This window comes from Scyliorhinus canicula, chromosome 10 (genome assembly GCF_902713615.1).
Source record: "Scyliorhinus canicula chromosome 10, sScyCan1.1, whole genome shotgun sequence".
Lineage (NCBI taxonomy): Eukaryota > Metazoa > Chordata > Chondrichthyes > Carcharhiniformes > Scyliorhinidae > Scyliorhinus > Scyliorhinus canicula.
In genome coordinates this window covers 105,013,544-105,039,489 of record NC_052155.1, presented here as the reverse complement: position 1 = coordinate 105,039,489, position 25,946 = coordinate 105,013,544, and the positions used below count along the sequence as shown (strand labels likewise).

Genomic DNA, 25,946 nt, shown 5'->3' with positions numbered 1-25,946 from the left:
CAGGTGGAATATAATGTTGGAAAATATGAAGTTATATACTTTGGTAGGAAGAATAAAGGAGCTGAATATTATTTAAATGGAGATGGGTTTGCCAAGTTGGAAATTTAACAACTCGGGTTTCTTGCCTCAATGGGGACAATTCTACCCATTGCTCTCCTTGGAGATGCAACGGAGCCAGTGTTGGACTTTGAGTTGGATGGCTAAATTTTCTCCTCCCAATACTGCATGAACCCATACGAGGAGGCACAAAATAGTAGTTGCAACCCAACACTTTTTCAAGGGGAGTTTCAATGGTTGTATGTTTGATTGACTGTTTTATGAGATTATAATAATCTTTATTAGTATTTTTCAAGAATAATTTGAATGGCTGATTTTTATAATTTACGTAGGATTTCAAAGTCTTCCAAGTGTAATTATGTAGTTGCTGAGTTCTGTGCATTGTGGATACAGGGTGATGGGGCATGGAGGTCGCACGGGAGGCATGAGAGATATGAATGGTACGGAGGGGGAACAGGGGCAGGGAAAATATGTGGGGACATGGAATGGGCATGGGAGATATTAGGGGCAGCACAGTGTCATAGTGGTCAGCACTGCTGCCTCACAGCGCCAGGCACCCAGGTTTGATTCTGACCTTGGGTGACTGTGTGGAGTCTGCACGTTCTCCCGTGGGTTTCCTCCGGGTGCTCCAGTTTCCTCCCACAGCCCAAAGATGTGCAGGTTAGGTGGAATGGCCATGATAAATTGCCCTTAGTGTCCAAAGATTTCAGGTCAGATGGGGTTATGAGATTAGGGCAGGAGTGTGGGACTAGATAGGGTACTCTTTTGGAAGGTCGGTGCAGGCTCAGTGGGTCGAATAGCCTTCTTCTACACTATAGGCATTGTATGGGTATGAGGCGACATGGAGAGGGAATACAGGTGTGTGGGGGTTGAATGGTAAGGGGTGAGGGCTAGAGAGCCTAAGAATCATCCAGAGAACTGGGTTCATGTCCCCAACAAAGGGCGGTTTTCTAATCTGCCGACATCAGCATCTGTCTGTCTCCGTCCCACCACACATCTTCTTCCATTGGCAGGTAATAACCACGACCCCGGTCTATCTTTGGCCCTGGAAGATGACCATTTCAGGGGAATGGCCTGACCTCCAGAGGTCGGGAGTGTGACATCAGGAAATGGCCCAACTCACATTTTATGACTTCAAGGGGAAAGTCCAGCCCGCATGCAGTGTCCAGTTTTGGCAATGGGGCAGGCGGGTTTGTGCTTCGCAGCACCTGTACCCGTATCAATCTCAGACATCCTTCTCCCTGGATCAATCTCAGATACCCTTCTCCCTGGATCAATCTCAGATAGCCTTCTCCCTGGATCAATCTCAGATACCCTTCTCCCTGGATCAATCTCAGATACCCTTCTCCCTGGATCAATCTCAGATACCTTTCTCCCTCGATTGGTCTCAGATACCCTTGTCCCTGGATCAGTCTCAGATACCCCAGTTCCTGAATCAGTCTCAGATACCCTTCTCCCTGGATCAGACTCAGATACCCTTGTCCCTGTATCAATCTCAGATACCCTTGTCCCTGGATCAATCTCAGGTACCCCAGTCCCTGTATCAATCTCAGATACCTCAGTCCCTGTATCAATCACAGATACCCTTGTCCCTGTATCAATCTCAGATACCCCAGTCCCTGTATCAATCTCAGATACCCCAGGCCCTGTATCAGTGCCAGATACCCCAGTCCCTGTATCAATCTCAGACACACTTCTCCCTGGATCAGTCTCAGATACCCTTGTCCCTGGATCAGTCTCAGATACCCTTGTCCCTGGATCAATCTCAGATACCCTTCTCCCTGGATCAGTCTCAGATACCCTTGTCCCTGGATCAGTCTCAGATACCCTTGTCCCTGGATCAGTCTCAGATACTCCAGTCCCTGTATCAATCTCAGACACCCTTGTCCCTGGATCAATCTCAGATACCCCAGTCCCTGGATCACTCTCAGATACCCCAGTCCCTGTATCAATCTCAGACGCCCTTGTCCCTGGATCACTCTCAGATACCCCAGCCCCTGTATCAGTCTCAGACACCCTTCTCCCTGGATCAATCTCAGGTACCCCAGTCCCTGTATCAATCTCAGATACCCCAGGCCCTGTATCAGTCTCAGATACCCCAGTCCCTGTATCAATCTCAGACACCCTTCTCCCTGGATCACTCTCAGATACCCTTGTCCCTGGATCAGTCTCAGATACCCTTGTCCCTGGATCAATCTCAGATACCCTTTTCCCTGGATCAGTCTCAGATACCCCAGTCCCTGTATCAATCTTAGACACCCTTGTCCCTGTATCAATCTCAGATACCCTTCTCCCTGTATCAATCTCAGGTACCCCAGTCCCAGTATCAATCTCAGATACCCTTGTCCCTGTGTCAATCTCAGACACCCTTCTCCTTGGATCAGTCTCAGATACCCCAGTCCCTGTATCAATCTCAGATACCCTTCTCCCTGGATCAGTCTCAGATACCCCAGTCCCTGTATCAATCTCAAATACCCCAGTCCCTGGATCAATCTCAGGTACCCCAGTCCCTGGATCAGTCTCAGATACCCTTCTCCCTGGATCAGTCTCAGATACCCTTCTCCCTGGATCAGTCTCAGATACCCTTGTCCCTGGATCAATCTCAGGTACCCCAGTCCCTGGATCAGTCTCAGATACCCTTGTCCCTGGATCAGTCTCAGATACCCTTGTCCCTGGATCAGTCTCAGATACCTTTGTCCCTGGATCAATCTAAGATTCCCCAGTCCCTGGATCAATCTCAGATACCCCAGTCCCTGTATCAATCTCAGATACCCCAATCACTGTGTCAGTCTCAAATACCCCAGTCCCTGTATCAGTCTCAGATACCCCAGTCTCTGCATCAGTCTCAGATACCCCAGTCTCTGTATCAGTCTCGGATACCCCAGTCCCTGTATCAATCTCAGATACCCCAGTCCCTGTATCAGTCTCAGATACCCCAATCACTGTATCAGTCTCAAATACCCCAGTCCCTGTATCAGTCTCAGATACCAGGGTATCAGTCTCAAATAGCCCAGTCCCTGTATCAGTCTCCGATACCACTGTATCAGTCTCAAATACCCCAGTCCCTGTATCACTGTCAGATACCCCAATCACTGTATCAGTCTCAAATACCCCAGTCCCTGAGATTGATACAGGGACTGGGGTATCTGAGATTGATACAGGGACTAGGGTATCGCAGACTGATACAGGGATGGGGTATCTGAGATTGATACAGGGACTGGGGTATCTGAGACTGATACAGGGACAGGGGTATCTGAGATTGATACAGGGACTGGGGTATCTGAGACTGGTACAGGGACCAGTGTATCTGAGATTGATACAGGGACTGGGGTATCTGAGACTGATACAGAGACTGGGGTATCTGAGACTGATGCAGAGACTGGGGTATCTGAGACTGATACAGGGACTGGGGTATTTGAGACTGACACAGTGATTGGGGTATCTGAGATTGATACAGGGACTGGGGTATCATAGACTGATACGGGGACTGGGGTATCTGAGATTTATACAGGGACTGGGGTATCTGAGACTGATACAGGGACTGGGGTATCTGAAACTGATACCGTGACTGGGGTATCTGAGATTGATATAGGGACTGGGGTATCTGAGACTGACACAGAGACTGGGGTATCTGAGATTGATACAGGGACTGGGGTATCTGAGATTGATACAGGGACTGGGGTATCTGAGACTGATACAGGGACTGGGGTATCTGAGATTGATACAGGGACTGGGGTATCTGAGATTTATACAGGGACTGGGGCATCTGAGACTGATACAGGGACTGGGGTATCTGAGACTGATACAGGGACTGGGGTATCTGAGATTGATACAGGGACTGGGGTATCTGAGACTGATACAGGAACTGGGATATCTGAGACTGATACAGAGACTGGGGTATCTGAGATTGATACAGGGACTGGGGTATCTGAGATTGATACAGGGACTGGGGTATCTGAGACTGATACAGGGACTGGGGTATCTGAGATTGATACAGGGACTGGGGTATCTGAGATTGATACAGGGACTGGGGTATCTGAGACTGATACAGGGACTGGGGTATCTGAGACTGATACAGGGACTGGGGTATCTGAGACTGATACAGTGACTGGGGTATCTGAGATTGATACAGGGACTGGGGTATCTGAGACTGATACAGGGACTGGGGTATCTGTGATTGATACAGGTACTGGGGTATCTGAGACTTATACAGGAACTGGGATATCTGAGACTGATACAGAGACTGTGGTATCTGAGACTGATACAGGGACTGGGGGATCTGAGACTGATACAGGGACTGGGGTATCAGATTGATACAGGGACTGGGGTATCTGACACTGATACAGGGACTGGGGTATCTGAGATGGATACAGGGACTGGGGTATCTGGGTCTCAGATACCCCAGTCCCAATCTCAGATACCCCAGTCCCTGTATCAGTCTCAGATATCCCAGTCCCTGTATCAGTCTCAGATACCCCAATCACTGTATCAGTCTCAAATACCCCAGTCCCTGTATCAATCTCAGATACCCCAGTCTCTGTATCAGTCTCAGATACCCCAGTCCCTGTATCAATCTCAGATAACCCAGTCCCTGTCTCAGTCTCAGATACCCCAGTCCCTGTATCAATCTCAGATACCCCAGTCCCTGTATCAGTCTCAGATACCCCAGTCCCTGTATCCATCTCAGATACCCCAGTCCCTGTATCAGTGTCAGATACCCCAGTCCCTGTATCAATCTGATACCCCAGTCCCTGTATCAGTCTCAGATCCCCCAGTCCCTGTATCAGTCTCAGATACCCCAGTCCCTGTATCAGTCTCAGATACCCCAGTCCCTGTACCAGTCTCATATACCCCAGTCCCTGTATCAGTCTTAGATACCCCAGTCCCAATCTCAGATACCTCAGTCCCTGTATCAGTCTCAGATACCCCAGTCCCAATCTCAGATACCTCAGTCCCTGTATCAATCTCAGAAATCCCTGTCCCTGTATCAGCCTTAGATATCCCAGTCCCTGTATCAATCTCAGATACCCCAGTCCCTGTATCAGTCAGAGATACCCCAGTCCCTGTATCAGTCTCAGATACCCCAGTCCCTGTATCAGTCTCAGATACCCCAGTCCCTGTATCAGTCTCAGATACCCCAGTCTCTGTATCAGTCTCAGATACCCCAGTCCCTGTGTCAATGTCAGATACCCCTGTCCCTGTATCAGTCTCAGATACCCCATTCCCAGTATCAGTCTCAGATCCCCCAGTCCAGTATCAGTCTCAGATACGTCAATCCCCTGTATCAATGTCAGATACCCGAGTCCCTGTATCAGTCTCAGATACCCCAATCCCTGTATCAATGCCAGATACCCCAGTCCCTGTATCAATCTCAAGATGCCCTGATTTCAAATGTTTCGTTGCCTTCACACCAAAACGCGGGATATCCTTCACGTTCACATATTTATGTGCTTTGATTTTGTGTGAATTGCAACAACCTTCCCTCCAGACCTAGTTTTTAGCAGGGAGCATGCGCGAGGTTTTTCAAGTCAGCAGCGGGTTGTGCTGAAGTTGAAGAGGAAGGAAGAGTGAGAGCGAAGCGGAGCGACTAGATGCCCGCAGTTCCATGGTGGAAATGTCGCTGACGGTAGCTCTTGTCCTTGCAGCTACAGTTGTTTTACTTCTCTCGTGTCTGATGCGCAGGAAGCGCAGGTAAGATCAGCTTTCCTCTGTCACTGCTTCCCGCGATATTCACACATCTGCAAGATAAGCCTGGCAGGAAGCACACTGCTTTTGTGGCTCAGAAGCGTTCAGCCACTTTGCGGTGTGATGTGAACTTTTCCAGCCATTCGCTGCTCGTGAACTTAACTGAACTGCATCATTTAAGGCTGTATTAATTGTTCCAGTTGAATGTACTTTCAGTTTAGTCTTTTTTTTCAAAGCGTCAGTCTCGGTCTATAGATTGAATTTTAACTTCAGAAAAGTTTGGCATTGTCTTCCTGTTCCAGCCGTTTGAATGACACTGTTGCATGTTCTGTTGAACCAAGTGAATGGGGGTCACTTCCAGCAGCCATTGATCGAGTTTGAAGAGGGTGGGTTTCTGAGCTGTCCTTGCCTAATTGACATCGAGTTTCTTCCTCGCCCACCAACTGCAACTAAATCCACCCCATCCCTCACACTGACCGATTCAACCTTGAATTCTTAGAGCTTTGACGGGAAGAGAGCTGTGTTGACAGTGGTAAATTCTGAATGCCTTGACAAAATCCAGATTTCTCATTTCAGTTTGAGTCATTGAGAGAACACTGTTGCTCGTTGTTCTGCAGAGTACGGAGCTGCGATTTGATTTTGAACTGGTACTTTCCTCTGTTTCTTTACAGAAAGCTGCAACTTGTTTTGCATACTTGGATCAGTGTTCAGTTGTTTTTCTAAAAGCTAAAATGGAATGTTTTGAAATGAATTGGGTGCATTTTAGAAAATACACTCCATTCAGAATTTAGAGATGTCCAGGTATGTCTATCCTGTTTGTATATTCTGTTTTTGCTGTCAACACAGAATCAATTAGGGCAAAAATAAATTCAATTCAGGAGCCAGTTGTTTATTAAACTGGTTTGCCCTGAAAAAGTTTGTTCAGTTCTCCAAGAACTTTAAGAAGTCTCCCAAGAACTTTAAAAACTGTGCTATAAAATAACTGTTACATATTTTTAATTTACTGTGCCAGACAACTGAGTTAAAGTTATAAAGTCTGGAATAATGTATGCTGATTTATCTGGGAGAATGTATAATCCCGTATGGATTATGTTTACTTTCAGATTTTTTTACTATAGTTATAAAATAATTTTTAAAAAGTATTTTGCTTCATGACTATCCAACATGAATCAGTGGTGATATTTTGCGTTGTTCCACTCCACCCACCTGCTTTTGACTTTTCTATATAACGCATAGTTTCAAGAACAACAATGCATTTCAATAGAAGCAAAATGCTGGAAATCTTTAATTAAAAACGGAAATACTGAAAGAACTCCAGTCTGGCTGCATCTGTGGAGAGAGACAGTTAATGTTCAAGTCCAAGGTGATTATTTGGGACAATGCATTTTAATTTAGTCTTGGTTTCCTGTGGATTTTAGGAATGATGCCGTTGTTGTGAATTGTAGTATTTGCACTACTATTTGACTCTGCTGCCACATTAACTGCACCACAATCAATACAGTTATTAAATGTTAAATGTCATTGCTGTGTTAACATTTTCTTAACCAAACTTGAATATTGCCAAAGCTTTTCATCTTGCACTCATCAGAATAAATGCAAAAATGGCAAATTTCAAACAGTCGTAACACTTTATACTTTGAGATAAAAAGGTTGCTGGTTGGTTGGCAAGTTGTTATTTGGCAGATACATTGCCACGCAGAAAGCAAGAGGTAACTATAGGTAGCCCAAGCTCCTCGGCATTGTGTGTGTTGGGGGGGGGGGTAGGGGGGGGGGGGGGGTGGAGGTGGAAGGCGGAAGGCCCGCATTCCTTTTGTTTGTAGAGAACAGGTCCCTGAGTATTAATGCATGTCACTTCTATCAAGTGGAAATGAGCCACATTGCAAGCTTGACTGAGTATCTTAAATTGCTTGTTGGTGTAGTTATTAATGCAACCAGGATTGTTCAGAAAGTGCTGCCCAACCGTAGAATCACATCTAAGAGTTGATGTTTAGTTTTGGGTTTTGCAAGTGAGGGTTGGTTGAGTAGGCTAATTACGCTCCCTAATTACTATGAACAACTGAAGGGATATTCCTTGATGTGAGCAGTTGGAACGTATGGACTACATACCTAGTATTACACCAGTGCTGAAATTCCTACACAACATTCTAGACTCTACTTTGCCTTTCTAGGGTAATTTGAGGTAGACTGGGCATGTCTTGGATCCAAGTTGAGGCCTTTGGCCCATTTGTGAGTTTGTACAGTACATGGCAATCAATTATATAGCCATAGCCCTGCGTTGCAAAAAATATTGCAAAAGGACTGAATACAGGAGCAAGGATGTTTTTCTACGGCTATACAGGGCCTTGGTGAGACCACACTTGGAGTAGTATGTGTAGTTTTGGTCTCCTTACCTAAGTAAAAATATACTTGCCATTGGGGGAGTGCAGTGAAGGTTCACCAGCCTGATTCCTGGGATGACAGGACTGTCATATGAGGAGAGGTTGGGTCACCTGGGCCTGTATTCACTGGAATTTAGAAGAATGAGAAGGGATCTAATTGAATCAGAAAATTCTGACAGGGCTGGACAGAGTGGATGCAGGGATGTGGTTTACTCTGGCTGCGGGTGGGGTGTTGGGGGGGGGGGGGGGGGGGTGTCGAGAACAAGGGTCACAGTCATAGTTATGGGGTAGAATTTTAGGACTGAGATGAGGAGAAAATTCTTCACTCGTTGGGTGGTGAATCTGTGGAATTCAGTATCCTGGTTGGCACGATAGCAGAAGTGGTTGGCACAGTTGCTTCACAGAGCCAGGGACCTGTGATCGATTCCCAGTTGGGTCACTGTCTGTGCGGAGTCTGCATGTTCTCCCTGTGACTGCGTGGGTTTCCTCTGGATGCTCCGGGTTCCTCCGAAAGACGTGCTTGTGTAGGTGAATTGGATATTCTGAATCCTCCCTCAGTGTAACCGAACAGGTGCCGAAGTGTGGCAACTAGGCGATTTTCATAGTAACTTGATTGCAGCGTTAATGTAAGCCTACTTGTGACACTAATAAAGATTAGATTAGTTACAGAAGGCTGTGGAGGCCAAGTCACTGAATACATTTGAGGAAATAGATTTCTAGAGTCTAAAGTTGCCAAAGGGTATGGGGAGAGCGTGGGAGTACGCTGTTAAGACCATAAGACATAAGAGCAGAATTAGGCCACTTGGCCCATCGAATCCATTCCACCATTCAAGCATGGCTGATATTTTTCTCATCCCCATAACCCTTGACACCCTTATTAATCAAGCACCTATCTATCTCTGTCTGAAAGACACTCCGTGATTTGGACTCCACATCCTTCTGCGGCAAAGAACTCCACAGATTCACCACCCTCTGACTGAAGAAATTCCTCTTCATCTCTGTTTTAAAGAATCATCCCTTTAGTCTGAGGTTGTGGTTCTAGGTTTTCCTACAAGTGGAAAGATCCCCTCTACATCCACTCTATCCAGTCATCCCAATATCCTGTAGTTTCAATCAGATTTCCCCTCATTCTTCTAACTCCAACGAGTACAGACGCAGAGTCCTCAACCGGTCCTCATATGACAAGCTTTTTATTCCAGGGATCATTCTTGTGAACCTCCTCTGGACCCATTCCAAGGCCAACACATCCTTCCTTGGATACAAAACTACTCACGATGCTCCACATGGGGTCTGACTAGAGCCTTGTACAGCCTCAGAAGTATCCCTGTTCTTGTATTCTAGCCCTCTCGACATGAATGCTAACATTGCATTTGCCTCCCTAACTGCTAACTGAACCTGCATGTTAACCTTAAGAGAATCTTTAACAAGGACTCCCAAGTCCCTTTGTGCTTCTGATTTCCTAAGCATTTCCCCATTTAGAAAATAGTCTATGCTTCTATTCCTGCTTCCAAAGTGCTACCCTCACGTTTTTCCACATTGTTTTTCATCTGCCACTTTGCCCACCTTTTCCTAGCCTATCCAAGTCCTTCTGCAGCCCTGCGCTTCCTCAATACTACCTATCCCTTTGCATATCTTTGTATCATCTGCAAACCTAGCAACAGTACCCTCAGTTCCTGATTCCAGATCGTTAATGTCTCGTTAATGTATGTTGTGAAAAGTTGTCCCAGCACCGATCCCTGATGCATACCACTAGTCACCAGCTGCCATCCAATAAACAAATCCATCCATCCATCCTGAAAAAGACTCTTTATCCCCATTCTCTGCCTTCTGCCAGTCAGCCAATCCTCCATCCAGGCCAGTTCTTAACTTATTTAACTGCCTCCTATATGGCACCTTGTAAAAGGCCTTGTAAAAGGCCTTCTGGAAATCTCAATAGATCATATCCACTGGTCCTCCTTTGTCCAACTTCCTTGCTACCTCCTCAAAGAACTCTAACAGATTTGTCAGATGTGACCTCACTTGATGAAGAAGCCATGCTGATTCAGTCCTATTTTATCATGCACTTCCAAGTACTCCGCAATCTCATCTTTAATAATGGACTCTAAAATCTTACCAATGACTGAAGTCAGGCTAACTGACTCTATTGACTGATGGGTAATTCTATAATTACCCATCTTCTGCTTCCCTCATTGAACACGGGTGTTACATTAGCCTTTTTTCCAGTCCTCTGGGACACTCCCTGCCTCCAGAGATTCCTGAAAGATCACCATCAATGTCTCCCTTCAGATCCCTGGGTTGTTGTCCATCCGTCCAGGTGATTTATTCACCTTCAGACTTTTCAGTTTCCCCAGAACTTTCTCCTTAGTGATGGCCACTACACTGACTTCTGCCCTCTGATTCTCCTGGGGTTCTGGTATGTCACTGGTGTCTTCCAGTGTGAACACAGATGCAAAGTAACTATTTCATTCCTTTGCCATTTCTTTGTTTCCTGTTACTATTTCTCCAGCCTCATTTTCCAGTGGTCCAATTTCTATTCTTGCCTCTCTCTTACCTTTTTTATACATTGAAAATAAACTCTTATCTTCTATTATTAGCTAGCTTGCACTCCTATTTCATTTTCTTTCCCCCCGCACCCCCACCCCTCTTAGTTGTCCTCTGTTCACGTTTAAAGGCTTCCCAGTAATCCTCGCATCACTGTATGCTTTTTCTTTTGCTTTTATGCTGTCCTTGATTTCCCTCATCAGCCATGGATGCCTTGTCCTCCCCTTAGTATGCTTCCTCCTCCTTGGGATGAATTCCTGTTTCGCCTCCCGAATAACTCCCCAAAAACTCTTGCCATTGATGTTCCACTGTCTTCCCTGCTAGGCTACTTTTCCAGTCAACTCTGGCCAGCTCCTCCCTCATGTCTTAGTAGTTATTTTTATTTAATTGTAGTTCCTTTTATTTAATTGTAATACCGTTCCAACTGATTCCAGCTTCTTCGCCTCAAACTGCATGGTTACATCTGATTTCCTGCTTCTCCCTCTCGAACTGCAGAGTAAATTTGATCATATTGAGGTCACTGTCCGCAAAGGGTTCCTTCACCTTAAGTTCCCTAATCAAGTCTGCCTTATTACACATTGCCAGATCCAGAATTGCCTGTTCCCCAGTAGGCTCTGCCACAAGCTGCTCCTAAAACCATCTTGTGGACATTCCACAAATTCCTTTACTTGGGATCCACTACCAACCTGATTTTTCCCAATTCACCTGCATATTAAAGTCTCTCATGATTATTATAATATTGCCTTTCTTATATGCGTTTTCTATCTCCTAATTTTTCTGCCCCACATTCTGACTACTGCTAGGGGGCCTGTACATAACTCCCATTAGGGTCTTTCTACCTCTGCGATTCCTAAACCTCTACCCGCACAGATTCTATGCCCCTGATCCTATGTCGTATCTTGTTATCGATTTACCTCCATTCCTTTTTTAAAAAATAAATTTAGAGTACCCAATTCATTTTTCCAATTTAGGGGCAATTTAGCGTGTTCAATCCACCTACTTTGCACATCTTTGGGTTGTGGGGGCGAAACCCACGCAAACATGGGGAGAATGTACAAACTCCACACGGACAGTGACCCAGAGCTGGGATTGAACCTGGGACCTCAGCGCCGTGAAACTGCAGTGCTATCACTGCGCCATCATGCTGCCTTACCTCCATTCCTTACTAACAATGCCATTCCTTACTAACTAACTGTCCTTTAGATAGGACACACATCCTTGAATATTTAGATCCCATCCCAGATCCCTTGCAGTGTCTGATGCCACAACATTGTTCCGGCCAAGCTCATTTACCTTCTGTATACTGCGTGCATTTGGGTGCAACACCCTCAGTCCTGCGTTGACCACCTCTCTTCTCGTATTGGTCACCTTTTTTGCTATGCCTGAAGTTAGATTCCTTCCACATTCTATGCTGTCTTCTATAACGTGGTCTGGAAACTCTTATTCCCGCACCCCCCCCCCCCCCCCCCCCCCCCACCCCCATTTAGTTTGAAGCCTTATCTACAGCCCTAGTTATACGATTCACCAGGACTCTAGTCCCAGCATGATTCAAATGAGGATCGTCCCATCGGAACAGGCCCCTCGTCTCTAGTACTCATGCCAATGTCCCATGAACTCAAACCCGTTCCTCCCACACCAATCTTTGAGCCACGCGTTTACCTCCTTAACCTTATTGACCCTATGCCAATTAGCTCGTGGCTTAGGTAGTAATGCAGAGATTATTACCTTTATTGGGTCTGCTTTTTAATTTAGCTCCTAGCCGTTCAAACCCCCTTAGCAGAACCTCTGTCCTTGTTGTACCTATGTTGTTGGTTCATATTCCCATAGCATAACCTCTGTCCTTGGTTGCCTATGTCGTTGGTACCTCCATAGGCCACAAGAACTGGATCTTTACCCACCCACTCCCAAGTTCCTCTGCAGCCCAGATGAGATGTCCCGAACCCAAGCACCAGGTAGGCAACACAACCTTTGGGATTCTCGATCCTGTTGTGATTTCATAACAATTGAATAGTAAAACTTGCAGCCCAGGCATGTTCCCGAGGGATTCCTGGCTTGTCACAAGTTTTAAGAATCATGTAGCTGTAAAGATATATCTAGCTTACAAAATGAGAGAAGAAGGAAAATCATTATGGAAAAATGTAGCTGCATGCAATGCCAAAATCTCATCCTGTAGATAATGCCAATTTATATTGGCTCAGCATTTTAATCTTCAGAAGACCATTTAACCAATGAGTGTTGGTAGCTTTGAAGAAGGTGCCCAGTAACACAGAGCTCCAAATGCAAGACAAATCTTTACAGTGTTCTGTTTAGAATCATAGAATCTGTATAGTGCAGAAGGAGGTAATTTGGTCTGCACTAACCCTCTGACCCTTCCTGTGCTGTTTTGTTCTTTAGGGTTTTGGCCAAGATTGGTATGACCGGTACAGGCTTGGAGGGCCGAAGGGCCTGTGTGCTGTATTGTTCTTTGTTCTTTGAAAGAGTTCCCTATATAGACCCACTCCCCTGTAACCCCACTTTACCTGTACACAAAAGGACAATTTTTTTTATTGTGGCCAATCCACCTAACCCACACATCTTTGGACTATGGGAGGAAACCGGCGCATCCGGAGGAAGCTCACGCTGACACGGGAGAAAATGCAAACGCCACACAATGACCCAAGGCTGGGTTTGAATCCAGGTACCTGGCGATGTGAGGCAGCACTGTTGCACTTATTTCAGTAATATTTGAGTTTAGCCAGCTTATATATATGAATCAATCCGAGTCTCTCGAACCACAGGCTTCAAGTAATTATTTGTTGGTCTTAAAATCAAATTCTGGTTTGATGCCGTTTTGTACTCTGTCAATTTTGATATTTGAAAAAAAATCTTTTTATCACTCCAGCCGTCAAAACACTTATTAGTTTCCACTTAAGAGACAATTAAGGCTTGCATTTATATAGCACGTTTTCATGAAAAAAACATCACTAAATGTCTCGGCATTTAACAGCCAATTAAGGAATTTTTGAAGTGTAGTTACTAATATAAGAGGAAATATGGCAGTGCCCAAACAGCAAGATCATGTGTGATATTGTTTGCGGATTAAATATTAGCCAGGACCCTTGGGATAACTCCCTCCACTTCAATATAGTGCCAATGGATATTTTACATTCACCCAAACAGGAAGATGGCACCTCGGTTAAATGTCTCATTTGAAAGACGGCATCTCCAACGGTGCCATGCTCCCTTGGATACTGCACTGGAACATCAATCAGCCTTGATTTTTGTGCGTCAGTCCCTGGAGTAGGACTCGTGTCTGAAGCCCTGTGATGCAGAGGTGAATGTTACCAACTGGGCTGTCACTGATGCCTATGGGGGCACCCTTTCTCTGCTTCCAAATATTGCTCCAAACTGGGTGCAATGCAGAGAAAACATGGACATTAATCATTTGCTCCTATTCTGCTCTTGTTTGAGGCTGCACCCACGCCTGTTCAATTTTCAGTATCCACCTTTATTGTATGACGAGGGAGTAGCAATTTCATTTCCTACTGTGGCACTGGGTGCAATTCAGGAATAAACAACTCCCATAAAAATCTGGCACATACCCCAGATTCCAGTCCTGTTCTGTACAAAGGTTGGGCTGATAGTGTTCTTGTGTTTGTCTTTTTAAAGAAGTTAGATCCTTTTGTTGCTTCACTTATTGTACAATGCTCAAAGTCCTTCACCCTTAACCAGTGTAGGCTGCATCACCTTCTGTAGTAATGTTTGGAGATAGATGCAGGTGAACAACCACCGCCCTCCTTGCTGCTTCTGAAAGCTGAATGAAGCAAATCTACAACCATTCAACACTTCTTTCTTTTCCAACATCATTCTTTTAGTTCCTTTACCTACTGCATGGCAGATCTATACCCTTTGACCAGCGTCCTGGAAGAAACACCGCAGGGAAATTTGGATTGCAGTTGGCATCCTGGCTATGGAACTGCAGCACCTATTCAATCACAGAATATGAACTTCTAAGATAATGTGATGACAGCAGATGCGGGAAAACACATTTTTGAATGATAGAATTGGAACTGCACTGCAGTCTTCTGAAGGTGCCCAAGATAACCCTTAGTATATATGAGCAAATAACAAAGATCCTCTGATGCTACCACTCCTGCTGTTAATAATGTTTCTGTCTGGAAAGTCCAAATAACCCTGCTGACCCAGTTCCTCGACCCAATTTCTCCAGCAGCCACCAGGAATTTCAGGTACTCCAAAATATTGTGCCCATTGTGCACCAGTTCAAGAAAATCAATGCCACGGTTAACCAGTAAATGGCTCTGATTTCAGGCTGATAATCGACAAATGGACAATACTTGACTTGTATAAAAAAAGATGAACTTTATGTACATAATGCTGAATGGTCTTAAATAATGGGACTGAAAAGGAAGAAAATGAGGAAGTTCTGTTCGTTGGTGCTCTGATTTTGCAAGTCCATTCACAATGTTGCAAGATTCATTTGGAAATGTAAGCTTGTAGCAATTATCACTGAGCCCAAATCGCGCTTATGTAATTTGGTACTTTTTGGTTAACTTCAGTCAGTGTGATTTGCAACATTCAATACAAGCTCTGCTTATCGCAATTGCTCCAAAATTGGTACAGAAGATTGAGGAATCTTTGGTGTAAATTGCATTTGGCTTCAACTCTTATCTCCCCATGTAGACCTGGAAGTTTATTTTTGTTTTAATATTGATTTCAAATCCTCTTTATCTATTGGAATAAAATACCTAGTAGCATGCTTCAGATTTGTGGTAGAGGCAAACTGAAGTGCAAACACTAGCTGGGAGGCTGTACAGTGCCTGGCTATGTGAAGGATTGTGAACAAGCTAGCAACGTATTTTGATGACTCATTAGCAGAACTTAGACTTGTTAATTCATAGTTAAACTACAACAAACATACACAAAATCAGATGCTTTCTCAGAATTGTATTTTTTTTGAGAGTTTTAAATTCAGTTTAAAGAAAAACCCTTATTTGTATAAGCTTCTGGAAACATCTTGTTTAGATGCATAATAAAATGGTTAAAAGAAGAAAAATAATTGCATATCAAAATTTAATTCCTCTTCATCCTTCTTAACCTGCCTGCAGCCTTTGACAACATGATAATACCAAGCTCTACGTGTGGAAAGACTAATACTGTGCTTTCAGATAATTTCTCCAAGGATCAGCATGTTGATAAGAAACAAGGTTAGATCCTTTGGGGTACAAGAGGAGGATTGGTCATACTTCTCCAATGTCATCCAATTTGCTGATCTCACGTGGCTTCTTTCTTATTTTTCTAATTTTAGCCAGAGCATCGCTTGCCATGATTCTCCATCCTGATCCTATGCCATTGCCTCTGGTAATTACCAAAAATTTACCAATGACACCAAGGTAGGTAGGGAAGTGACACCAAGGTTGGTAGGAAACTTAATTTGACGGGAAGAATAGAAAAGCCGCAAACTATGAAAATGGAAAGAAATTGTAAAACCCAGTGTCAAAGAGAAATCTGGGTGATCTGGTACATGAATCACAAAGTTTACAGACCTATGAACTGATTTGGGAAGGAAAATGGGGTGTTGTCATTTATTGCAAGGGGAATGGAATATCAAAGTAGGGGAGTTGCACTACAGTTTTACAGGATGCTGGTTAGACCGCATCCTGGAGTATCGTGTACAGTTTTGGTCCCCTTGTTTAAAAAAGGATATGATCACATTAGCAATTCAGAAAAAGTTTATTCAATTGATTCCTGGCAGGAAGGTCTTAGCTTGTAATAATAATAATCTTTATTGTCACAAGTAGGCTTATATTAACACTGCAATGAAGTTTAGAGGTGATCTTATTGAGACATAAAGTCCTGAGGGGACTTGATGGAGTGGACAATGGGAGAATGTTTCCTCTTTTGGAAGAGACTAAAACTAGGGGAGATAATTTAAAAATAAAAGCTCTCCTTTTTAAGACTGAGATAAGGAGGAACATTTTCTCCGAGCACGATTAGTCTGTGGAATCCTGTTTGCCTGAAAAGAGTGGAGGCTGTGTCATTGAATTTACCCAGGGCTGAGTTAGATAGATTCTTGGTAGACAAAGGAGTCAAGGGTTATGAAGGGCAGAAAGGAAAGTAAAGTGGAGATCACAAGATCAGCGATGATGTCGAATGGCAGAGTAGGCTTGAAGGGCCAAATGGCCTACCCCTGCTCCCAAGTCCTTTGTTCTTCAATGGGCTTCCAACCACAAATTTGCACCTTCACAAAGACTATTTCCATTTCCGTAATGTTACTTGGCTTTGCCCCTGTCTCAGATGAAAACTTCTGCTGAAACTTTATGCCTTTATCTCCAGACCTGTCTATTCCACTGTGTTCCTAGATCATCTTCTGTAGGAGTTAGCAGATGGGACATGCTGTAGATGATGATGCATTACTGAAAGTAGTCAGTCAAGTGTTAGACAGCAATAGAAGGAGGCAAATTAGAACGAGGTAAAAACGACTCAGAGTCCCTGCACTTGCCATGCCTATTTGACTGCTTTGAGGGCCTGTGGAGAGGCGTCATTTTCTCCGGTACTGAGCAGAGTCAGGTCTTCATGAAAAAGAACCAAAGCTCCCACGTTCATTCCTTTCTTTATGTGGTTGATCCAGTAGCAGATTATCTTCTAATGCAGGAGTCCACCATGGATCTTGATTATTTTATTAATATTCGTTGACACCAATTTTAGCCTAAAGCAAAATTTAGTCATTGAAAGTGCGCACTTTAACCAGTGCCTGCAACAACCTGGACAATTAAACTATGCCTAACTGACTTTTATTGCCTAGCTAGTTCTTGCAGATAACTTGTAATCACATTGTCCTGGGTGTCCAGGATAAGAAACTCTTTGACTTTCTACAGAACAAATTTGATCTTCCTTCTGGATCAAGCGGTCCAGTATGTGATGCAAGTCGAGCATTTAAATGGGCTCTGATTCGCAGTGACACCAAGACGCTGGATAGATCCACAGGCAACAGCTCTGCCCATCAGAAAGCCCACCAAACCAAGTGAAAGGACATGAAACTCCACGCTGGCAACCAGTTTGAGATGCAGGCATTCTGACACAAAATCCCAGCATAGACACTAAGACTGCCCAGCAGGGGGTGCAGAATGCTTCCAGTGCGGCAAAACTGGGCATTTTGTGCATTTCTGCAAATCCAGTAATTTTAATCTTCCTTGCAGACCGACAAGTATTCATGGAACACATTCCTTCCAAGAAATGGCAAGTCTAGGAAACAGTGACCCTGGAGCGTTTCAAGGGGAAGTAGAGGCTTCAATACTAATTCTAAAATTGATATTGGAGCAGCTGTTAACCATATTAGTACATAACCCTTGACTGGCTTCAACCCCTTGACTGGCTTCAACCCGTTGACCCTTTATCCATCAGACATCAAGTTGCAAGGGCCAGCTGGCATTGGCCTTCCAATTACAGGCAGGATTATCGCCACTCTTTTTTTTTGAAGATTCAGAGCATCGAAGCCTTGAAGCTGTTGAATGACAGAGAATGGGGTTAACATCCTTAGCTGATGTGGTTTCGCTCTGAGGGATGTTGGTTGGAACTGGGGTTTCTGTCATGTTTCCAGTGGAGTAACATAGGCAGAGTGGGAGCAGTGTTGATGAATTCCATGGCAATTACATTGCTGTGTGGTTCATCACATTGTCTCAATCCTTTAGCTCTGCTGCTCTCTCCATTGGTATACAGAATAGGGAATGACTTTTATGAAAATCATTCCATCTGTGGACATCAGGGGGTTTCTATAAGATCCAAAATTTTTGGGTGAATGGAGATTGACAGAATTTTGGATTCATGTACAGGACTCCACAACAGAAATACAGGGTGAAGGAAAATGCTTTAAAGACTATGCCAATATCGGGTGATGTTCATGCTGAAATTTTTGGGTATAGCCAGCACACTACTTGAGCCAGTCCAGGAAACTGTATGTGAGCTTGTTGAGTCACAGCCACAAAAACCCAGGGAGACTTGCTACTATTAGCACCCAGTTTCCCTGGGTTTCTGTGGCTATGATTCATCTTTCATTCTCACTCCACAGTATAAATATTTCTCACTTTTTTGTCTGTTAGCTTTGACAAAGGGTCATCTGGCCTTGAAACGTTGGCTCTTTTCTCTCCCTACAGATGCTGCCAGACCTGCTGAGATTTTCCAGCATTTTCTCTTTCATTTCAGATTCCAGCATCCGCAGTAATTTGCACACTTCCATAATTATCAAAGATTTTGAAGGGAACCGTTGGCCTGCTATAATCAAAAGATTACCACAACTAGGATAATTGCTAATATCCCAGCGGCACATTATTGGAAAGGTACGACGGCTGTATTGTATCATGCAAATCTGCATATGGGAACTCCTGTTAAATTGTGTGATAATCATTCCATGCGATACTCTGATTGTAACACCATTGAATTGTGTTTTCATTCCTGCATACTTTCCTGATTTGCTTGGTTGCAGTGTTTGGTGTCACACTCATTTGTATTCCTTAACAGATATTAATAGATACAAAGGGACAAATGGAAATAAAAGATTTCAATAATATCTCATTTCCACTTGGGTGTCTTAACTTGCTGCCAGTGATAATTTTAGATTCTGTTCTGCAGAAATTCCTCTTCTCACGGTTGAGTAGGAGCTGCAGTCTGTTACTAGTAGGATGTTATGAAGAGTTTCAAAAGAGGCGGAAAGAGAAAACTGCCAGATTATAAAAAATGTGCAATTTTCTTTTGATTGACGTGAGGGTGGCTACCAGTGGTGCAATAAATTGGTTTTAATTTAGCTAATCCTCTTTATGAACATGAAGATCGAGGTAAGGAAGGAGAATCCAGTTCGGCCAAGAAACCTGCTTGTCAACATTCTCTCTTGCGGCTAAAAGAGTGGGATGTTTGAGTGATAAAATGCCTTTGAAAGGCCTCCTCGAACGATAGCGTGTTCTGACCTGTTCAAACCTTTGGCAATATTTATTAATTATTTCATCATTGGGTCATTGTCTGCTGACGTTTCATTTCGAGCTATTTTTCTTGACCGTTTTTTTTTCAGATGTGCTTTGCCACTGCCTTCTACTCTTGAGGGCAGGGTGAGAAGGTAGGCCCCAAGTCTACCTCCGTTATAGTGGGTATCAAAGCTGCACTGCAGACATTATTCTGAACCGCACACTGGCCATCTAGCAAATGGAGTTAACTGGCTCCCTAATGTTTATTAAGTCGGTTCAATTATGTTCAACAAGATCCAGATCTTCTTGTAATTATTCACTGGAGTTGGTAAGCCTGAGCTTTCCTTCAGTAGAAGCACCTGCGGTCTAATTTTAACCTCAAAATGCTTATTGAGAGCTGGCTGGCGGTCAGTGTTTTAACTCTTTGACTTTCAGGAGGCAGCCATCGTATTCACCTCCTGCAGGTGAGTTCTCCGAAATATGCAAATCTTCGAGTCCTGGGATGCAGTTAGGAATCAAACATTGTCTTCATAGAACCTAAATTTGTTTGACGGGTTCCTGGCGCCTTCCTTGCCTTCATGGAGCTGATACTCTCCATGATATCTACCAATCCTACTGGTGCTTCGAGCTCTCCTGCTTATCGTCTCCCATGACTGGCATATCCAGTCCACCGAGGAACCGTTTCATCTCTGCATCCCCATCGGAGTGGGTTTTCAGAGGTGTATAGCCGTCATTAAAATGTCTCAAATACTCGGTTGATCTCTTTTTGCTTGATTACCGGTTTGCCTCCACTATCCTTTACCTGCCCTATTTCCCTATTGGCTGCCTGCTTTCTCAGCTGGTGAGCCAGTAAGTGGCCAGCCTTGTCCCCGTGTTTATAGAAGGTCCCTGGTGTCTGGCAGAGTTGGTGCACTGCTTTCCTGGTGGATAGCAGATTAAAGTCCAACAGATTTAAGTCCATCTGTTGCTTTTTCCTCGCTGCAGAAACTCTATGGTCGGGGCCTCGGAGTATTTTCTGTTGACTTCCAGGATGGAGTCTATCATTTGTTGCCTAGCCTCCCTCTCTTCCCTTATTTCTTCGTGTCTTGTAGGCTATAATCTCTCCCCTAATCACTGCCTTTAGTGCCTCCCAGAACGTGGAAGGTGAAACTTCCCCGTTCCGGTTGTTTGTAACGTACTTGCCTATGGCCTGTGATGTTTTCTGGCAGAGGACCTTATCAACTAGCAGGTCTGTGTCCAACCTTCATGTGGGGCGCTGGGCACGGCCCCCTCCAACCTCACATTCATGTAACGTGGAGCATGGTTGGAGATAACTATTGCGGAGTATTCTGCCCTTGCTATTCCTGGAAGCATCGCTTTCCCCAGTGCAACAAAGTTTGTTCTCGAGTATGCCATATGGACCGGCGAAAGAACGAGAATTCCTTCTCACTGGGGTGTAGGAACTGCCATGGTTCCACCGTCCCCATCTGCTCCATGAATCTTCCCAGCTCAGTAACCATGCCCATCCTTTTCCCCAATCTGGGGTTCGATCGGTCTGCCAATGGGTCCTGTGTTCAATTGAAGTGGCCCCCCCTACCATGATCAGTCGGTGCATGTTAATGTGGGGATTTCCGCCATGGTCTTTTTTATGAAGCCTGTGTCATCCCATTAACCAGAACTACCAGTACCCCATCTAGGACACCGCTGATCATGATACACCGTCCTTGTCGCTGTGAACCTCTTACTAAGCGATATGGCTACTCCCGTAGCCCTCGTCCTGTAACGCAAGTGATACATCTGTCCCACACAGCCCTTTCTTACCCACAGCCAGTCCTTCTCCCTCAGACGTTTTTCCAGTAGGAAGACTATGCCAGCTTTCAGGCTTCTCCGATGAGCGAAGACTCTCGATCTTTTCACTGGGCCGTTGAGCCCCCTAGCATTCCAGGTGATAATCCTCACCCCCCCCCCTCCCCCCCCGCGCGACCAGGCGCTCCCTCCATGCCAGGAGGTACGCCACGGTCCTCGTTGCTTTCTCTCTTCCCGTGTTAGCTATTCCTACTAGTGTCCTGCCCCCCCCCCCCCCCCCCCCCCCCCCCCCCCCGGCTGATCTAGCCCCTTCCTGATGCCCGCTGACTGTCCGTTCTCCCTGTCTAAACCACTCACCTGCCTTCTCCTGTCCTCGCTCCTTTCTAAGGCCCAGACTTCCTTAATGGTCTGAACAAGACAGTACAGTCCCGCGCAAACATGCTCACTGTCCATTGAGTTTTTAGCTCTTTCACAGTCTTACTCTGTGCAACTCTCATCGTTGCTGTGCCTGTCACTTCCCTGGGCCGGTGGTTCTGACAAACTCATTTGTTTCCTCTGGGGAACTGAAGTAATGCTCCTTCTTTTGGAATGGGACCCAGAGCGTAGCCAGGAACACCATAATGAAACATAGCCCGTTCTTGTACAGGGCCGATTTCGCCTGATTAAACTCGGCCCTCATTTTGCCAGTTCTGCCCCAATGTCCTGCTAAATTCTGATCCCAGATTTGTTTGCTGTGCCCACCACAGGATCCTCACGCTCCTGTATCAGTAATCGCCTTCGGCTGCTCCCCAGCCTTGGGTTTCGGTCTAAGTGACTTGTGTGCTCTGTCGAGCTCTGGGGATTTGGGGAAGCTGTCGCTCCCGACTAAGCTGCCTAGCATTTGGGCGGCGTTGTCTGTCACGTTTTTGCCCTCAATGCCTTCGGGCAGGCCCACGATCCTGATGTTTTGTCGTCGGGATATGTCCTCCTGGTCCTCGACTTTTCCTGTTGTGTTCCCCTGGGCTGCCACCAACTACCTCTGCCTCCAGAGCGACAATTCTGTCGCTCTGGTCCGTCGAGGCCTTTTCCAGGTTGAGGAACGTCCTCTCCTGGGTTGTCACATTTTCCCCCAGCCCGTCGATTGCCTCCTGCATGATAGCCACCGGCACCTTGACCGCCACCTGGATTTCTACCTTGATCACCTCTTTCATTGCGGTCAGCTCCTTCATCAGGAAACTCTTCCATCCATCTCCAAGGTGGTGGGGGGGTGGGCGGGTGCTGCTGCTCAGGTTATTGGCCGCCCTCTCTCCTGGGTGTTTGGGGCCCCTTCGCCTCGTGGGTCTGCTGGTCATGGCACTTTCTGCCCCTCGAGCTTTCGTTCGCTGACATCCTTCCTCAGCTACCTTCCTTAAGTTGTTAAGGGATTTTTCCCCATGAGGTTTGGACAAAATTCAACTGAAAGTACATTTTTTTTTTCTTTTGTTCCAGTTCGGAGGAGAGCCACCTGATGTGCGTCCTCTCAGCTCATCACCATCACTGGAAGTCTGAGGCTAGGGATTGCACACATAAGGATACTGAGCAGAATTCTCAGTCACCAGTCTGGGGGTTTGATTCAGTATGAGCCACAAAAGGCACCTTTGTTGTGTTCTGTTTGGTATACCATCCCAATCTTGCTACACAGATGCCTGCATTTGTCAGAAGCACAGCACAGCAACAGAACTAAACCAAGGTGAAGGTGCAGAAGCAATAGTGTGAGAATCTTTTCAATGCCCTGCAGCAAGCAGTGTGAGGGATAAGCCAAGTGCACAATGAGTGACCCCATTCCCCTGTCCTCACACCTTACAGTGAGCTTCTCTGGTTTGGTCTTTGTTTTTTCATACAGGATGGGATGGAAGAATCATAGAATCATAGACTTTACTGTGCAGAAGAAGGCCCTTTGGCCCATTGAGTCTGCACCGACCCTTGGAAAGAGCACCCGACTTAAGCCTATCCCATCCCAGTAACCCCACCTAACTTTTTTTGGACACATAAGAGCAATTTATCATGGCTAATCCACCTAACCTGCACATCTTTGGACTGTGGGAGGAAACCGGAGCACCCGGAGGAAACCCAATCAGACACTGGGAGGTCGTGCAGACTCCACACCGACAGTGACCGAAGCCGGGAATCGAACCAGGGATCCTGGAGCTGTGAAGCAACTGTGCTAACCACAGTGCTACTGTGCTGCCCTCTGTAACACTTGAGCCACTAGGACAATTTCTGTTCTGACCAGTGCAGGATTCGGAAACTGCTGTTAAAGCCACAGTGCAGAAGGAGACCATTCTGTTCATCGAGTCTGCATTGACCCTCCGAAAGAGCACCTAGGCCCACTTCCCCATCTAACCTGCACAACTGTGGGAGGAAACCAGAGCACCCAGAGGCAACCCACATAGACACTGGGAGGAAGTGCAAACTCCACGCAGATGGGTGGCAGTTTTTCATATCGTGGATTTGTCAAGAGGTGTAGATAAAGCAAGATGGAATGAGAATGAGGAAATGATGAATTTTAAGGGAAATGTCTATAATGTGGTGGTAAGGAATGGGTTTGAGAAGGTTGTTGTACTTTAATTTGTAGGGACAATGTGTAAATGGTTTGAGACTAATACCAGTAGAGAATATAGTACTGCTACAGACAGGAGGGGGGTTAATTTAAACAGCACTAACTTCTCCTCTTGCCATCCTTCCATAAACAAAGGTTGAATTGCTTTCCCCTTTACAAGCAGTAGTCTACTTCCCAAACTTTCAGTTTTGGTATGATCTAATTTTCTATTAATAACTCCACAGCAAAGACCATAAAATATAGGAGCAGAATAAGGCTGGGGGGGAGGGGGGGGGGGGGGAATAGTTCCCTGTGCACTCTTCCAGTAAAAGAAGGATAGAGAAAAGCAAAACGATTTGCAGGGTAAAGACCACATAGAAAATAATTCTTGTTCCATAATTCTTGTTCCAGGTGGGTCCAGCAGTGCAATGAGGTATTCCGTCACAGAAGTCAACAGGTTGCAAACTGATGTTGCATAATTCACTAGAGTTGACTTGAGATGAATCTGCCTAGTAGGTAATGATGCAGAGGTTCCAATGGTAATAGTGTAGATGGGGCCGGGTATTCAATCTGGGCAGAGCTCCTTTTTCTGTGAAGCTGCTTGTAGATGGTAAAATGACAGATTGAACTTTGCTGTTCCACCACAAGGCAATATTACTGGATCCACAATCTCGGTCTATGTCGCGTGACTCCCCGCTCTGGCATTGATAACAGTGCATATCTTTTTGTCTGGGCCCCTGCGATTATCAACCATTTAGACTTGAAAGGGAGTTTGTGGGATCCCTTTTGTCCGAGCAGACAAATAGTCTCTGGTTGTTCTCTTTGAATTTTTGTAGCCCACTGGGTTGGTGATTTAGTGTCCCATCAGAGATCAGTTTTGGGTTTCCCTGATACTGCAGAAAGCTCCTTTTTGTGCAAGGCTCTCAGGCATTCCCCTGGCCAACTGCCTAAATGCCACTTTACCAATTACTCTGTTTCCAGAGGCTGGATGGGAGGTGTGTGAGGTTGGGTATGGCGTGTGTAGGAGGCTTTAACTAATGCAACTGCGTATCTGCAGCGTTACGGTGCAGAAAACTTTAATGCCCTGTCTGTATCATTTACATAGGATCGAAGTGCTCACTTTCAACCAATCCCAATTCCAGAGGTGCACAACATATACCTTTTGAGACTTGGCCCTTTTTCCTGTACTTATAGCCCTGGGAGGTGATGCACAGGATGAAATAAATCGAGAATTCAGTCCCTTAGTCTCCTCAGGACAGAAATCCCAAACCAATCAGCAGCAGACATCTGCAAGCAAGCCTACAGCAAGGAAAGTGCTGTGATGTGTGCTTGGATGCTGGAAGTGATGTTCACATTGTAATTATTTTGAGAGTGCTCTGCAGACCGGAACAGTGATGGGCAGATGGCAAATACTTTAATTGTTTGTGTTCTGTATTTAGAAATACAGAAGCACAAGTGAAACTCCTAGTTGCTGTACATGGCTAGTTCTTCCACTATGCTGCTTTTTTAACACTGGCAAATTTGACAAATGTAAGTTACTTGTGTCAACCCATTGAGAAAGCAGACTGGAAAAAGGTCGAAATTTTAGTTGATGCAACAGTTATGAAGATGGTTCCTAAATTTTGACATTGCCTTATAGTTCTTAGTGAATCTTGGGGAGTTAGCAGGTCAAACAATTCTACTTTTTCTCAGGTATGTTATATAGAATTTACAGTGCAGAAGGAGGCCATTCGGCCCATCGAGTCTGCACCGGCTCTTGGAAAGAGCACCCTACCCAAGATCAACACCTCCACCCTATCCCCATAACCCAGTAACCCCACCAACACTAAGGGCAATTTTGGACACTAAGGGCAATTTATCATGGCCAATCCACCTAACCTGCACATCTTTGGACTGTGGAGGAAACTGGAGCACCCGGAGGAAACCCACGCACACACGGGATGTGCAGACTCCGCACAGACAGTGTCCCAAGCCGGAATCGAACCTGGGACC

General features: G+C 45.2%; 2 protein-coding genes across 4 annotated transcripts in view; one reads left to right on the top strand and one right to left on the bottom strand.

The window, feature by feature from the left end:
• Positions 1–1,191: 1,191 nt before the first annotated feature.
• On the bottom strand, positions 1,192–4,904 carry LOC119972133 (putative per-hexamer repeat protein 5). Its single transcript, XM_038808466.1, has 3 exons — positions 4,394–4,904; positions 2,857–3,176; positions 1,192–2,766 (listed from the first exon to the last, which is right to left on the bottom strand). The coding sequence occupies exons 1-3, from the start codon at positions 4,902–4,904 to the stop codon at positions 1,192–1,194; spliced, it is 2,406 nt and encodes an 801-aa protein (XP_038664394.1).
• A 692-nt stretch (positions 4,905–5,596) lies between these two features.
• The window catches only part of LOC119972572 (cytochrome P450 7B1), a 366,395-nt gene continuing 346,045 nt past the window's right edge, over positions 5,597–25,946 (top strand). For all 3 annotated transcript variants that reach the window (XM_038809483.1, XM_038809481.1, XM_038809480.1), the window contains exon 1: positions 5,597–5,748. In XM_038809483.1, the coding sequence (XP_038665411.1) occupies positions 5,663–5,748 (86 nt within the window). In that variant the 5' untranslated portion in view covers positions 5,597–5,662. The remainder of the gene's footprint in view (positions 5,749–25,946) is intronic.